Genomic DNA, 12,875 nt, shown 5'->3' on the forward strand with positions numbered 1-12,875 from the left:
CTTTTATATATTTTTATTCATTTTTTATTTTGTTTTGTTTTGGTTTTTATATTTTAGTACAAAGTCGAAATAGATTTTTTGTTGCGCCCCCATTACAAATTGGGAATACAATATGTCGGTATTCAAAAGAATTTCGAGTTGCGCTTAGGAGCTAATGATGTACACAACGATGTTGCTTGCCTTCATTCGGATATGAATTTTGCCGCGATTCCAATGCAGATTTTGAGGTTTTGGGTCTATCATGTTTTGCAGAACGAAAATACTTTAATATTTATTAAATAAACATAAAATACTCTCATAATTCTGAGATGTGTTGTGTAATTGGAATGCTGTGATGTGTCGTCGTCGTCGTCATTGTCTTTTGCTTAGAATAAAATACATATTTAAAACATATACAGAGCCAGATCAGAAAACAAAGCGGACGAATGTGGTGGCTGGGCTTGATTCGGCTTTTGGGTTCGGTTCTAAAAAACTATATCTTAGTTATGTGGGCCCTTTCACTTAGCGTACTTAACTTAAGACATAATATTGGACGTTTGAAGATTGGACAGGGCGAAGCGGAAACGGAAAAGCAAAAGGAAACAGAAACAAAAACAGACTCTACAAAACATAGTCAGGAACAGAGGAAAAGAGAATCGAATCATTTTGCGACGTCTGTTGGATTGATTTGTATATGATGTAGGTTACTATATATTATATCTATGTATAGTATATATTTATGTATTCGAGGGCTGATTGATGGTTTGGACTTGGAGCGTTTGTAGTCAGAGTCAGTGGGGGGACCATTGGCTTATCTGGTGAAGAGCAGCGCCAGCAAAATGCCCACCAGGGCAAAGGAGGTGGCAGCCACATCCTCGGCTCCGGCATAGTACGCCTGGCCACAGGCCGGCGGGCACACGGGGATGATCGTCTCGAACAGGTTTACACGAGCCTCGGCCTCGCCAAAGCGATTGGTGGCCTTGCACACATAATCTCCGTACTGGCGCTTCTCGATGGTGATCACGCGCAGCGTCGAGTCGGTGTACTCGTCGGCGGTGGCAAAGTGCGAGATGCTGTAGTGCTGGTTGTTGGCCAGCTGGATGTCATCCTTGGTCCAGACAATGGCCGGCGGTGGGTAGGCCTCGATGTGGCACTCCAGATCCATGTCATACTGCAGCGCCTGGCCGAGACGGGGCCGTGGCACGGTTATCACTGGCGAAAACTCCACCTCAATGTTGATGTTGCGGCGATCTCCCCTGCTGACCCCGTTGTCGGCCACACAGTAGTAGGTGCCGCGGTCCTCCTTCTTCACCGACTTGATGCGCAGTATGTTGCCCACATAGGTGGCACTATCTGGAATGGATCAAAGACAACAGAGAGGCGATCATGAGTAAGGTTTAGAAATCTGTTATATTGCATATTTATATATCTCATTCAGCGGGCGCGTTCAAGTGAGAACAAGCCACGATTAGTGCATGTATAAATGAAGCGGCTCTAAGCGGGTCAGGCCTCAGCCTTTTGTGTTTGTGCAGTGAAAATAGAGTCAAAAATCTGATTTTAATGAGCCAGCCGGGGCCACATCCGTTAGCACTTTGTGTGTGGGTGACCTTTTCCCTGCCTTTAACGCTCTTCCCGCTTCCCACTCCCCACTCCCGTCTCCGCCATTCGCTCCACTAACAATGGCAACGTTAATGACCTCTAACAAGTAAACCATTTTGTTGCTGGTGTGCCTATGACTCTACTGCCTTTGGCTTCGGCTTCGGCTTCTGCTTGTTTTTGCTGCCAACTAATTTTGAAAAACGTAGAGCGCGGCTGCACTTAGGCATAAGTGCACCAAAGGATAGCACGAAAGGGGCCTGGTGGAGAGTGGAGGGTGGAGGGTGGAGGGTGGTGAGGCGCCTGCATTGCAACAAGCAACTGAAGCGTAAACGGGAATACGAATGGGAATAGGAATTGCAGTGCGAGAGGTGCGCTCAGCCTCAGTGTTGGCTGGGCTCATAACCGGAAGTTGGCTCAGCGCAAAGAGAGAGAGAGAGAGAGAGAGAGATGCATATGTAGAGGGAGAGGGAGAGCAACGAGTGCAATGAGCCCAGGGATCTCCCAGCCCCCTCTCAACCGCACAGAGAGATGTACGAGTGCTCGTAGATGGTATTCATATGTGTCTGTGGCTGCTCTTCAAACATTTGCCAAAACAATTCAGGCTCAAACAATTGACACAAACTATACAGAAAGTCCGGGGAGGGGCTGCATAGCAGCAGGAGAGAGACAGAGAGAGAGAGCATTGACCAAAACTCCGGAATGCCCTGGAAATATTGTATGTTTCATGCGAATTGCATTCCAAATGCGGGCAAAGGGATTGAGCGGGGGGAGAGGGCGGCATGCCTACTCGACTGAAACATTTCAAATTAATTGCGCCTGGGAATCGAAGTAACACATTTCATTAAAATTGGATTGACAGCCTGTCCCCGACTCCCTATACCTCCCCCCTCCCACCCTCTGTAGCCATAGTAATCGACATGGCAATGGGTTAAGGCGGCCTCCTCACAATTGCAGCAAATTGAACGAACGAAGCTCTTCTGCTGGCGGGGGGGCAACATCGTGATGCGGGCATTGGAGGAAACAACGCAACAAACTCATTTCAATATTAGAAAAACACACACATGTCATGGCATGGCAGATATGCCTTGAAGACTCCAGAGAGCGACGCAGTCGTGGGCTTTGTTTGATTAGTCCAATGGAGCAGCAGCAGCATGACCAGAAAGCATTTGTCGCCCCCCATTGGACACAAGCCCAAGACAAACACTCCAGCAATATAGTAGCGTGTCGAATGTGGGATAGAAATGGCTATCAAGTGCCCCATTTCCAGGGGATCACACTGGCCCTTGGAAGAGAGGCAGTAGCCAAAGGGAGGAGCACCCATCCCTTTCAGAGCTCCAGGATCTAGTAGTGAAATCTTGTGGATGGAATATTAAGTACAATCTATCGGGGATGTTTAATTATGATCCAAATAAGGAGAGTCACAAAAATGCGTAATGCAAGTGATGTTTATGTTCCCATAAAAAGCACAACAAAGTGCGAGCCGTAAAAGATAATTTTTCCCTCTGGCAAACAAATGAAATTTGTTGCGTTTGTAATTTACGAGCGTTTACTGTGCCTGCCAATTGGCTGTCATGTCATGTGTACTCGGCTAGGCCCAAAACAGGTTCTTTCTCTATCCCTCTATCCCAGTTGCTGTTTCTGTTTCTGTTTCTCTTTCTGCTGCTGTTTTCTGACTCGCAGCGAACTTTAAGTGCAGCAGCGTGACTCTGGGCCTGGTCTTGGTCTTGGTCTAGGCCTCGGCCTAAGCCTAGGCCAAAAGCGCAGCTGCAGTGGCAAATGCTTGGGGTTCAACGGGGAACGGGGGGAGGGAACGCACTCAAAATGACAAATGTGTAAGCATAGTAAAGAGTTTTGAGTTTTTCGACTGTTTTTTGTTTTATTTTGCTTTGATGGACGCCCGCGTGTCTGCTGGAGCACGAAATGATATGCGAGTCAGGTGTGGAGGCATTCCAGAGCTTCCCAGAACATTTGTCGCCTGTAAACCGTTTAACCGTTAGCATGTAAACCATATTTCCCTCCTTCCCCCTCATTCTTGGGCTTTGGGGCTGTGCAGACGCGTAATTGGGGCGTGTCAGAAAGCGGCAAATACTTAATTGCTAATTAGTTATGCGACAGAAGAGAGATCACAGGGAACGCTCGAGAGAGAGAGAGAGAAACAGATGGCTCTTTCTTGAGAGTGAAGAAATTCCGAGTCTGTTTATAATTAAACCCCATATAAATGCTCTCCGAATTGACTCCAGATCTGGTTCATTCTGAAGGGTCAAATGGATCGTATAGTAGAGCAGAAAGTCATTGAAACGGAACACCCCTCACGAATAGGAAATGTAAACGGAATTTGAGATATTTTAGATTTAGGATTGTATTCAGGAATCGGAAAACATTTTAATGGCATCTAATTACAAACGAGACTCATTTATCACTCGAATTCCAAACAAGAGCTAGGCAAGGGTTGGCCTACGAAAGATCTTTAAATGCAGACTGTACCTCTGGCTGATCCGTGCTGTTTGCTCCCAAAAACCAAACATTAAATATTGACAAATTATGAAGAACATTTCTGTACAATCAAACTAATGAGAGAGTGATGCTGTAAGGAACCCGCATGTCATCAGGGACCAATAAAAGCGAACCAAAACAGAACCGGAAACACACAGATCTGTGGAGTCTGCGGAGTACATATCATATCCACAATCAAGCACCATCCATCATCCATAATTCAGAATCTTGGCTGTGTGTGTGGAGTAATTTCAGTTACTAATGAGAGAATTAAAAACACTTTGCCCGACAGGATGACGCGGTGCCTCGCTTCAGGGGCGGAGTGCGAGTGCACTCTCTGACAACTAATGAAAGGAAAACAGAAACAGAAAGGAAAAAACAGAGACAGAGACAGAGACAGACCCCGAAGAGTCGAGTCGGCACAGAGTAATGAAAAATCAGACAGGCAGAGAGAGGAGTAACCATTTGTTTTGGACCAGGCCTGGGCAGGAACCGAACCTGTCTGGGACTGTCTCCGCCTGCCATCAAACAAAATGAAAACAACGTTGGTAACACCCCTGCCACCATCCCAGGCCTAGTCTCTCCCCTAGGCAAACAGCCAGAGATAAATTGTCAGTTAAAGGCAAACGAAAACAAGGCCCAAAGAAAATGAAAATTGTGCAAAGTGCAAAGGCAAAGGCAAAGGCAAAGACAGCGGCAAAGGTAAAGGTAAAGGTGAGAAGTGATGCAGACAAAGTGCAGGCAGGTACATATCTGGAGCTAGAATGGTATGGTCTGGTCTGGTTCTGAAAGGATCCCAGCCATAACCGGGAACGCAGCGATGACTCTCGAAAAGCCAGCGCAAGAGGAAACGGAAAATGCATTGAAAACCCTGACAGGGGTGCCCCTAACTGTGGCAGGTGTGGACGAAGGTGGGTGCTCTGTAGCTGTTTGTGTGCTGGGTCCGGGTCTGTGGCCCGTCAACGGTTAAATGCGTCAGCGTTATGAGGCGGGCGCGCTCGCTTGGAAAATTTGTGACAAGTTCGGTGGAAAGGGTTACTCGATTGCCGCCACCGTTTCTAATGGTCTTAAACTATTCGGAAGCCGGCTGCCGCCGTGAACGCCATTTTGTCAGCAGGAAACCACCACCGAGGCATCCTGGAAGTGGAAATCGAATTTGGCATGCAAAAAAGTATGTGCACCAATCAGAGGGCAGGGCCAGACACCATGAGGGAAACAAGCGACACGGCAGTCGAAACAACAACTAAGTGGGAAAAAAATAAAACATTGATGCAACCGCTTTCCCTTTCCCTATCCCCGAGCGGTGTTGTTTTTTTTTTTGGGGGGTGCTGATCGGTTGAGGGGTGTGCTTGTCTGGGCCCGTCTGGGCCTGCAGCCATATTCGAATTTTCCTTTTTCCCATTTCAATTTCCTGCTATTTGGCAAGGAAAGCGCAGGAAAAGCATCAGACAGCACCTTCTTCTTCGACCTCAACTTGAAATGTCAACAGATTCTGAGGAACAGTTGCCAGAACCGAGCCGCGTGGAAATTATGAATGTTAATGCCAGTTGCGACACGTGTGACTCATCGCCATAATCCAGTGGCAGAACGGGTGCGCTTTTAATGACGCTTCGCCCACTGCACAGCACACTCACAAAGCGCCAGGCACGAACCCCAGTGTACACCCGCACCCAACCTAACCCATTCCAGTCCAGACCAGTCCAATCCAATCCAATCCGATCCGATCCATCATGGCTCTGGGCGAGTCACAGATGGGTCATGTCTCTCGTTCCCACACACACACACCTCTCAGTTCTGTGCCCTGCGTATGGCCTGGCAAAAATCCAATTAAAAAGTGCACACAATGTTTTTTCCCCAATATGATTTTCACATTTCTTCTTTTTGTCGTAATAGGATTGACCAAATTTTTCCATTTCATTGACTTGATACTGATTTTTCCCGGCGTGATTTCATTAATTGTAGCACTCCGCTTCGGTTCTAATAGCTAAATTGATGTGGCAGGAAACAGGCTGTTTAGAGGATGCATGGATCCCGAGTGGAAACACAACTGCATTTTCAAATCCTCAATTAACCGCCCAGTTCTGTCTTGCCCCAGAAGTCAAGTGTGGACAGAGTTGATTAAACCCACGACGAGGAGCGTCTCTTCAACCAACACCTGGCAGATGCAGTCCCATCCCCATCCCTGACATCATCATCATCATCATTATAATCATAAACATCATCATTCTCATAGTCATGGTTGTATTTTATGGAAAGAAATTGCATGCCTGTGCAAATTTGTCGCCTCTTCCTGTTTTGTCACCCAAACTCATCAAGGAACATCCATCCACATGAAGTAAGAGCTTCCCTTGTGTTGGTGTTGGTGTTGGGGGGGTACACACACACACACACACACACACATGCACACACATAGATACTCGTATATCGAGCCTATAACAAGCTCTTGAGACATGTGAATGCACCCACTTTGGCGGGTAGCCCGCCTCACACACTGCCTTCGCCTTGAAACCGCACACAGCGACATGGAGACACCCTCCCCAGTGACCCCCCACCCATCCCATGCCATAGAGAGAGAGAGCCACGTCCCAGGTCCACCACCCGAGAGACGACAGACTCTGTTGTTGACTTTTCAAAAGTGATTTTCTTCTTTCGAGTAGTACATTATAGCTACCCGAGTTATGCGGCCTGGCATGCCATTTATTGGATTACACTCAGCTCTCTCTCTCTCTCTCTCTCTCTCTCTCTCTCTCACTCACTCTCTCCCTCAACTCAATTGATGTTTGCTTCTTGTTTGGATTCTCTTTGGATGTTGCCGAGTGCAGACTGTACCGTAGTGGCCGCTTACAAAGCATAAATCATGGCATGAAAAGAAAACTATTAAAATAGCAATTACGCCAAAAAATGAAAATGGGAGATTGTTGCACAATGTCCGTGTGTGCCGCCGAGTGCCTAAACAAATATTGACTAAGTACCACAGCAAACAATGCGATGGGATTGCCGATTGCAGAGGAGAGAGAGGAAAACGAAAGCCGTGTATCCTTTGTGAGTGTGATAAGGATTAAAAAGCCGGTCGCTCCGGTCGCTCCGAAGGTGAAACATGCAGCTAAAAGTGCTAAATAAATAGAGGAATTGCCACACAAAGAGCGCTACATGAATTGAAATGAATTCTATTTCTCTCACTTTTCCTCCTCCCCCCTCCCTTTCTCCTTTTTTTGGTGTGATAAGCTCTGGTGGTGGTGAGGGGAGGGTAGCGGAACGGACAAAATGGCTTCAGTCAGGCCTAGAAGGAAACTGGGACGATCGAGGCCTGAGAGACGAGACCAGTTCAGCTATTAACTAACAAGTTATTACCACTAAGGGCCTCTTCCAGCTACACTGAGACATCAAATCCCCGGCTAGACGATAGATCTCTAAAACATTCTCATTAAAAGCAGAATCTGGCATCTTTTACGGCCTTTCCCTGGAACTGGAAATGCTTGCCTTAGTTGTTGTTGAATTTTTCGCAGTGTACGGTGGCGGACAGTGGTTGCCCCATGTCGACCAGGTGGTCGTTGCCCCAGCAACCAACATTTATAAACAAGTTTTCCATGGCAGTACGTCATCAGCAGCGTTTATCGTTGTCGTTCTTGGTCTCGTTTCGCTGTACTTTGACTTTGCAACAAAGAGGATGCAGCAAGGCAATTGCGGCTGCAAACAGGAAGAGGAAACGGCAGAAGGGGACCAATAAAAACATGCCCATCGTCATCAAAGGACTCCCTCTACCTCGCAAAAACCTAATTACTTGCAAATACTTTTCAAACTCATTCGCAGCTGCTGCCTCCGGCATTTGAAGAATGTTTTTTCCATTATTCATTAAATGGGAATCTGGGCTGCACTCTCGGGCAACTAATTTGGGCTTTGGGCACACGCCCTGTTGAGATCTCGAGAGGAGCATCAATTGCGCATCGAAATGTTTAAGCGTAAATATTATTAAATTTAAGATTTGCACCCTTCTAAAGGGACTACAGAGAGCGAGGGAGTGGGCGAAATTGCATTTGTATTTAAGGGCGCGATTGGAGTACTTGATAATGCTCACTTGAGTTTAATTCGCAATTTGCCATACAACAATTTGCATAAAAGTTAATCAACAGCAGCAGAAGGGCGTCATAGAGGGACTGGGGACGGTCCGAACAGATCTTGCCAAGACTGGAATTAACGTAGAAGCTTCTGTATATATCACAGAACTCTCGCTGGATCACACATAATGGAACAATTAAAGTTAATTGAGCATGATCCGAGGATCTGCATCCCTCGATCAGATCCCAGATAAGTATCATCTGCTCACTTCCTGTACCGAAACTAAGCCAAACAATAACCCAATTTTCGACAGCTGTCTGCGATTCTTCAGCAAATTCAGCATTCTTAGCAGAAAACAAACGCTGGCCGTTCTTTCCCTCCTCACGTGAGCAGTAGCTCAAGGTGAGGTTTATTATGGAAATACGAGTGTGATTTCGCTGGGGCAAGCACGAATTTGAATGGGAGCCAGGTGCAAGTCGATGCACATGTCTCTGTTTACTCATACTCCTCTCCCTCTCCCTCCCATTCTCTCTGTTTATCTCTTCCAAAGTGCTGTTTGGGTGTTCAATAAAAAACGGAGAATAACCAATTGATTTGCATGGCAACGCACAAATTGGCATGCACTCTAGACTCCCCGACGGAGTCCAGCCCAACACCCCGAAAACTGCTGGCAAAACGGAAATGGTTGATTAGGGGTTCCTCCGGTTTGGTCCCTGGGCGGGACGCTGGTACTGGGTACTGTGTACCCTTTTCGCCTGGGGGGTTAGGGTTGCTTAGACAAGGGATCGGATCGGATCGGATCGCTGCGGCTTGTTTGTTTGCACTTTACACAACACACACACACACACGCACACCGATTGTTTGGGTTACCTTTTTAGCTTGTAATTTATATATTTTGTATATTTTGTATTCTTCGATTGTATTCGCCGGCTATCAAAATAAAAATTATGTAGCCTGGCGAACACGGAAGGGCGGGGTGGGGCAAGGGCTGGCCTGGTCTGGCCAGGGGTGTGACAGGGGCAGAAACCATGCTCTCAGGCTCTAGCATTGTTTGTTGTTTACTCTTTCTTTCATTCACGGTTCCCTGTTTTTTGCTGCACCGTGCCCCCTCCCCTGCTGGCCACCCATTGCCGAGAGCCGAGAGCAAAGCCTAGACCGTGTCTGATACGTACGTAAGAAACAGCCCTCCAGTGCAAAAAGCATTTGCACGGGCCGTTGTTCCCGATGTTTGCTTAAGCCCATACCTTTGCCCATTTGCCCATGCCCAGGACCTAGGCCCGGGGACCATCAAACGTTCCGTGGAACGTTTTCAAGTTGCGGAAGCAATTGCGCGTGCTGAAGTTGTCGAATGCCTCAAAAACTCGGAATGGCAAATGGGAGCGGGAGCGGGAGCGGGAACGGGAACGGGAACGGGAATGTGCATGGAAATGGAAATGGGAATGCTGTATAAAGCACAAAAGGCAACAACTCCTCCAGTTCTCTTCAGAGCACGCCTCCTGCACTCGCATCTCTCCACCCTTGAAGTTCCTGGATGGATGACTGCATGGATCGCCTCGTTGGCGCATTTCAAAGCCTGGGTTTGTTTGCTTAAGCTCTTTAAATTAGAGCGTAAAAAAGTGTGAAACTCCACACAGAAACCTCCTGGCAAACACTGGACACCCGACCCGTAACCGGGGACCCACCCTAGGCCTTTGATTTATGGGAACAGCAGGAAAAAGTTAAGCCATTTCTGACTTGCCATCAAGCGTATCCACGTTATTGCGGTTCACTTTATTGCTTTCCAGGTCCATTTTTGAGCATGCTACTCCAGTATGGTATTGGATGCCCCACACCCCAATTAAAGATTGCACAAGTTCAGATACGACGCCCAACGAGCAGAGCAGCGCAGTGTAGTGTGGTGTGGTATAGGGTGTGCCCGGCCCACCATTTCTTTCCAGGTATTAGGCATTAAGTATCTATCGGATTAGTTACACTAATTGCTTTTTTGTTGCCGCTGCCGATGACGCTGCGATCTTGTTAAGAAACCATTACGGAGGGTTCGGTGCGCAGGGTCATAGTTCAGGTAGAACAGCAGCTAGCACCTGTACGGGATTAACCTTGTACAAGAACGGTGCATTCTACCTGTGGACCAAATTATTTTATTAGCTTTTCCCTTCTTTTCGGGAAAGGAAAGGCTCTCTACAAGAAATACAAAGAAATGGAAAACACAAAGCATTTGGCACTTGTCCAGCCTGGAATTTCCAATGAAATTTCACAGTGTCCGAGCCAGTGTGCATGGCAATAAAATCAAGGGCCTAGAACTGGCACCGCTCCCTTAAAGAAACAATTGCGAAATATGGCTACCGAACAGGTTGCGCTGGGGTGGCTTGTGGGGGAGAAAGAAGGTGAAAGAAGACAGCAGGCAAACGGCAAACGGCATAATAGCAACAACTAAATAAACAAAGCTTGAGAGGTGACGCCTGAGTGAGTCACGGTCACTCTCACACACACACCTACACAAAAGCACTCACCCTCTCTCTCTCCCAACTATGGTCAAAGCGGGACAGACAGACAGACAAGCAGCGAGAGAGGAGAGCGCCAGAACAGAGCACCCATCAAACGCTATGTTGTACATGTAATACATGTACATGGCATGGGTTAAACGCCCCACAACCCACATCCCGCACGGAAAACGGTAAATAGTAATTTCGAAACATTGAAGTTTGTGGAAGAAAGACTCACCCGTTGGCAGAATGGCATTGTTCTCGCGACGCCATGTGATGGTCGGGGTCGGATAACCGCTGGCAAAGCACTCCATTTGGACCTCGCTGCCCTCGCTGGCCACAATCGATTGCGTGGAATTGTCGGAGATAACGGGCGGGCGGCGCACAGAGAGCTTGACTTCGGCGCTCACCTTGTGCACGGTGGAGATCACCACCTGACAGGTGTAGGTGCCAGCGTCCGTCTCCTGGATGTCCTTTATTTGCAGTTTGTAGGTGGAAGAGCTGGGATCGTAGCGCAGCGAGAAGCGCGAGTCTTTGATGACGAGCGTGGAGCCCGTGGAGAGGAAGACCGGATCCGAGTCGGTCTTGAGGAAGAGCACATTGTACTCCTTGGCATACTGAACGGAGCAGTCGAACTCGACAGTGCCGCCGATGTCCTTGATCTGCTCCTGTGTGATGTAGGAAATGGTTGGCGTCCTCTGCGCCTCTGCCTGCGTGGCGAGGAGGGCAAGTCCCAGCAAAAGGGAGCCAGCCAACGTGCTTCCCACGTTATTTACCATCTTGGGGCGCCACATATTATTGGGAAAACTGTTGATGAATTTGCCTGAGTTTCGCGTGCGCCAAATGTGAAAACGCGCCCAGCACCACACCCTACACAATCGAGAGCTGTTAATAACGCGCGAGCGGAGCTGAGAGCGTGGGGAATGATTTCTTGGCTGAAGAAAAGACGGTCGCCAAGCTACGCTCCACGTAGAAGAGAGAAGCAAGAGAAGACGACTCCAAAATAACACAGGTAGTGCTGTTTCGCTTACTTGCACGGGCAAGAGCGGATGCTGTCTGCGAGACACACTTGTCGGCTCGCTCTAAGCTGGTTTTGAGACTCTTTGGTCTCTCTCAGTGCCTCTTAACTGGTTGAGTATGTATGCATATGCATGTAAGCCGAGTTTGATCAACTAAATTACTTTTCACACACGACGCAAGAAACAACTGAACTCTTCGAATGGCGCGGGACGAATAAAACTGTCGCTTTGAAAATTGCGCGTCTACAGCTTTGGAGGGCCGGCAGTGTGACCGCGCATTTTTCGATAAAATATATCGTCTGACCTTCAGAAATATACGAAAAATATACCGTCTCATTTTCAAAATATAGCGTTAATATAAAACAACTTTAGTTAAACCGCGGAAAATAATAATATTAAGAGCAATAATTACTTTTGTAGGCCCATCCTATTCTTTATCCTTAATTTATTACCACGATACCTGTATGGTTAGTGATACCACCTAAACTGCGCTAAAATTCTTCAAGATTCATCATTTTCGCGAAGAGTATCCACTAGTCGCCAATGTATAAATCGTACTGTCAATGATCAGAACTGATATCGCTCGATTTTGATATTCGGCTTGGGATTACCATCTAATCAACATACATGCTCGCCAAATAGAAATTGTTTGAAAAATGCAAGTTTACTATATTGATTAAATTCATGAAATATACCATTTTTAACCAATATACCAGTAAATATACCTTCAACTCAATTTCGATATACTGAAAAGTAAATTGATACATTTGAAAATTGCGCCTCACAACTTCGGAACGGTGGACTAGAGCTGGAAGAACACCGATATCACTATACCGATGATTTCCCGATAGGTGAAGTGCTGCAAAACACATCAGAAAGAGGAATGTCAGTGCTGTAAAGAGTATAAAATATATCGATAAGATACGATTAATTGGGCGCGCACTCAAACACACTTAGATTTTTCAAATTTTAATATTATTTATTACTTTGGACTCATAACTTTTCCCCTTCACGCTTAAACGAAATTAAATTGGTTCGACCAGCATAGTGAACAATCTATTCCGGCTGGGTTGAATATCGATGGAGGCAAAGATACGCCATTGATTGCATTAATAAGGAATTTAAAAAATTGTTTGTTTGATTGTTTAAAATGTGGTTTTATTTAGTTTTCTCATTTTGTAATATTTTTCAGTATTTAATGTATGTATACTTTCTATAAATTTCTGTGGTTTTTGTTTTCGTTTTC

At 46.6% G+C, this 12,875-nt stretch overlaps 1 protein-coding gene across 1 annotated transcript; it reads right to left on the reverse strand.

Moving 5' to 3' along the window:
- Positions 1-128: 128 nt before the first annotated feature.
- On the reverse strand, positions 129-11,861 carry LOC108160348 (lachesin). Its single transcript, XM_033390577.1, has 2 exons — positions 10,849-11,861; positions 129-1,332 (listed from the first exon to the last, which is right to left on the reverse strand). The coding sequence occupies exons 1-2, from the start codon at positions 11,402-11,404 to the stop codon at positions 791-793; spliced, it is 1,098 nt and encodes a 365-aa protein (XP_033246468.1). The 5' UTR covers positions 11,405-11,861; the 3' UTR covers positions 129-790.
- Between the last annotated feature and the right edge of the window lie 1,014 nt (positions 11,862-12,875).

This window comes from Drosophila miranda, chromosome 3 (genome assembly GCF_003369915.1).
Source record: "Drosophila miranda strain MSH22 chromosome 3, D.miranda_PacBio2.1, whole genome shotgun sequence".
Taxonomy (NCBI): Eukaryota; Metazoa; Arthropoda; class Insecta; order Diptera; family Drosophilidae; genus Drosophila; species Drosophila miranda.

Bases quoted from the DNA above. Each gene is read 5' to 3' on its own strand.
- LOC108160348 (XM_033390577.1), bottom strand. From the start codon at position 11,404: ATGTGGCGCCCCAAGATGGTAAATAACGTGGGAAGCACGTTGGCTGGC. The intron at 1,333-10,848 runs GTGAGTCTTTCT...GATCCATTCCAG, and splicing joins CAATGCCATTCTGCCAACGG to ATAGTGCCACCTATGTGGGC.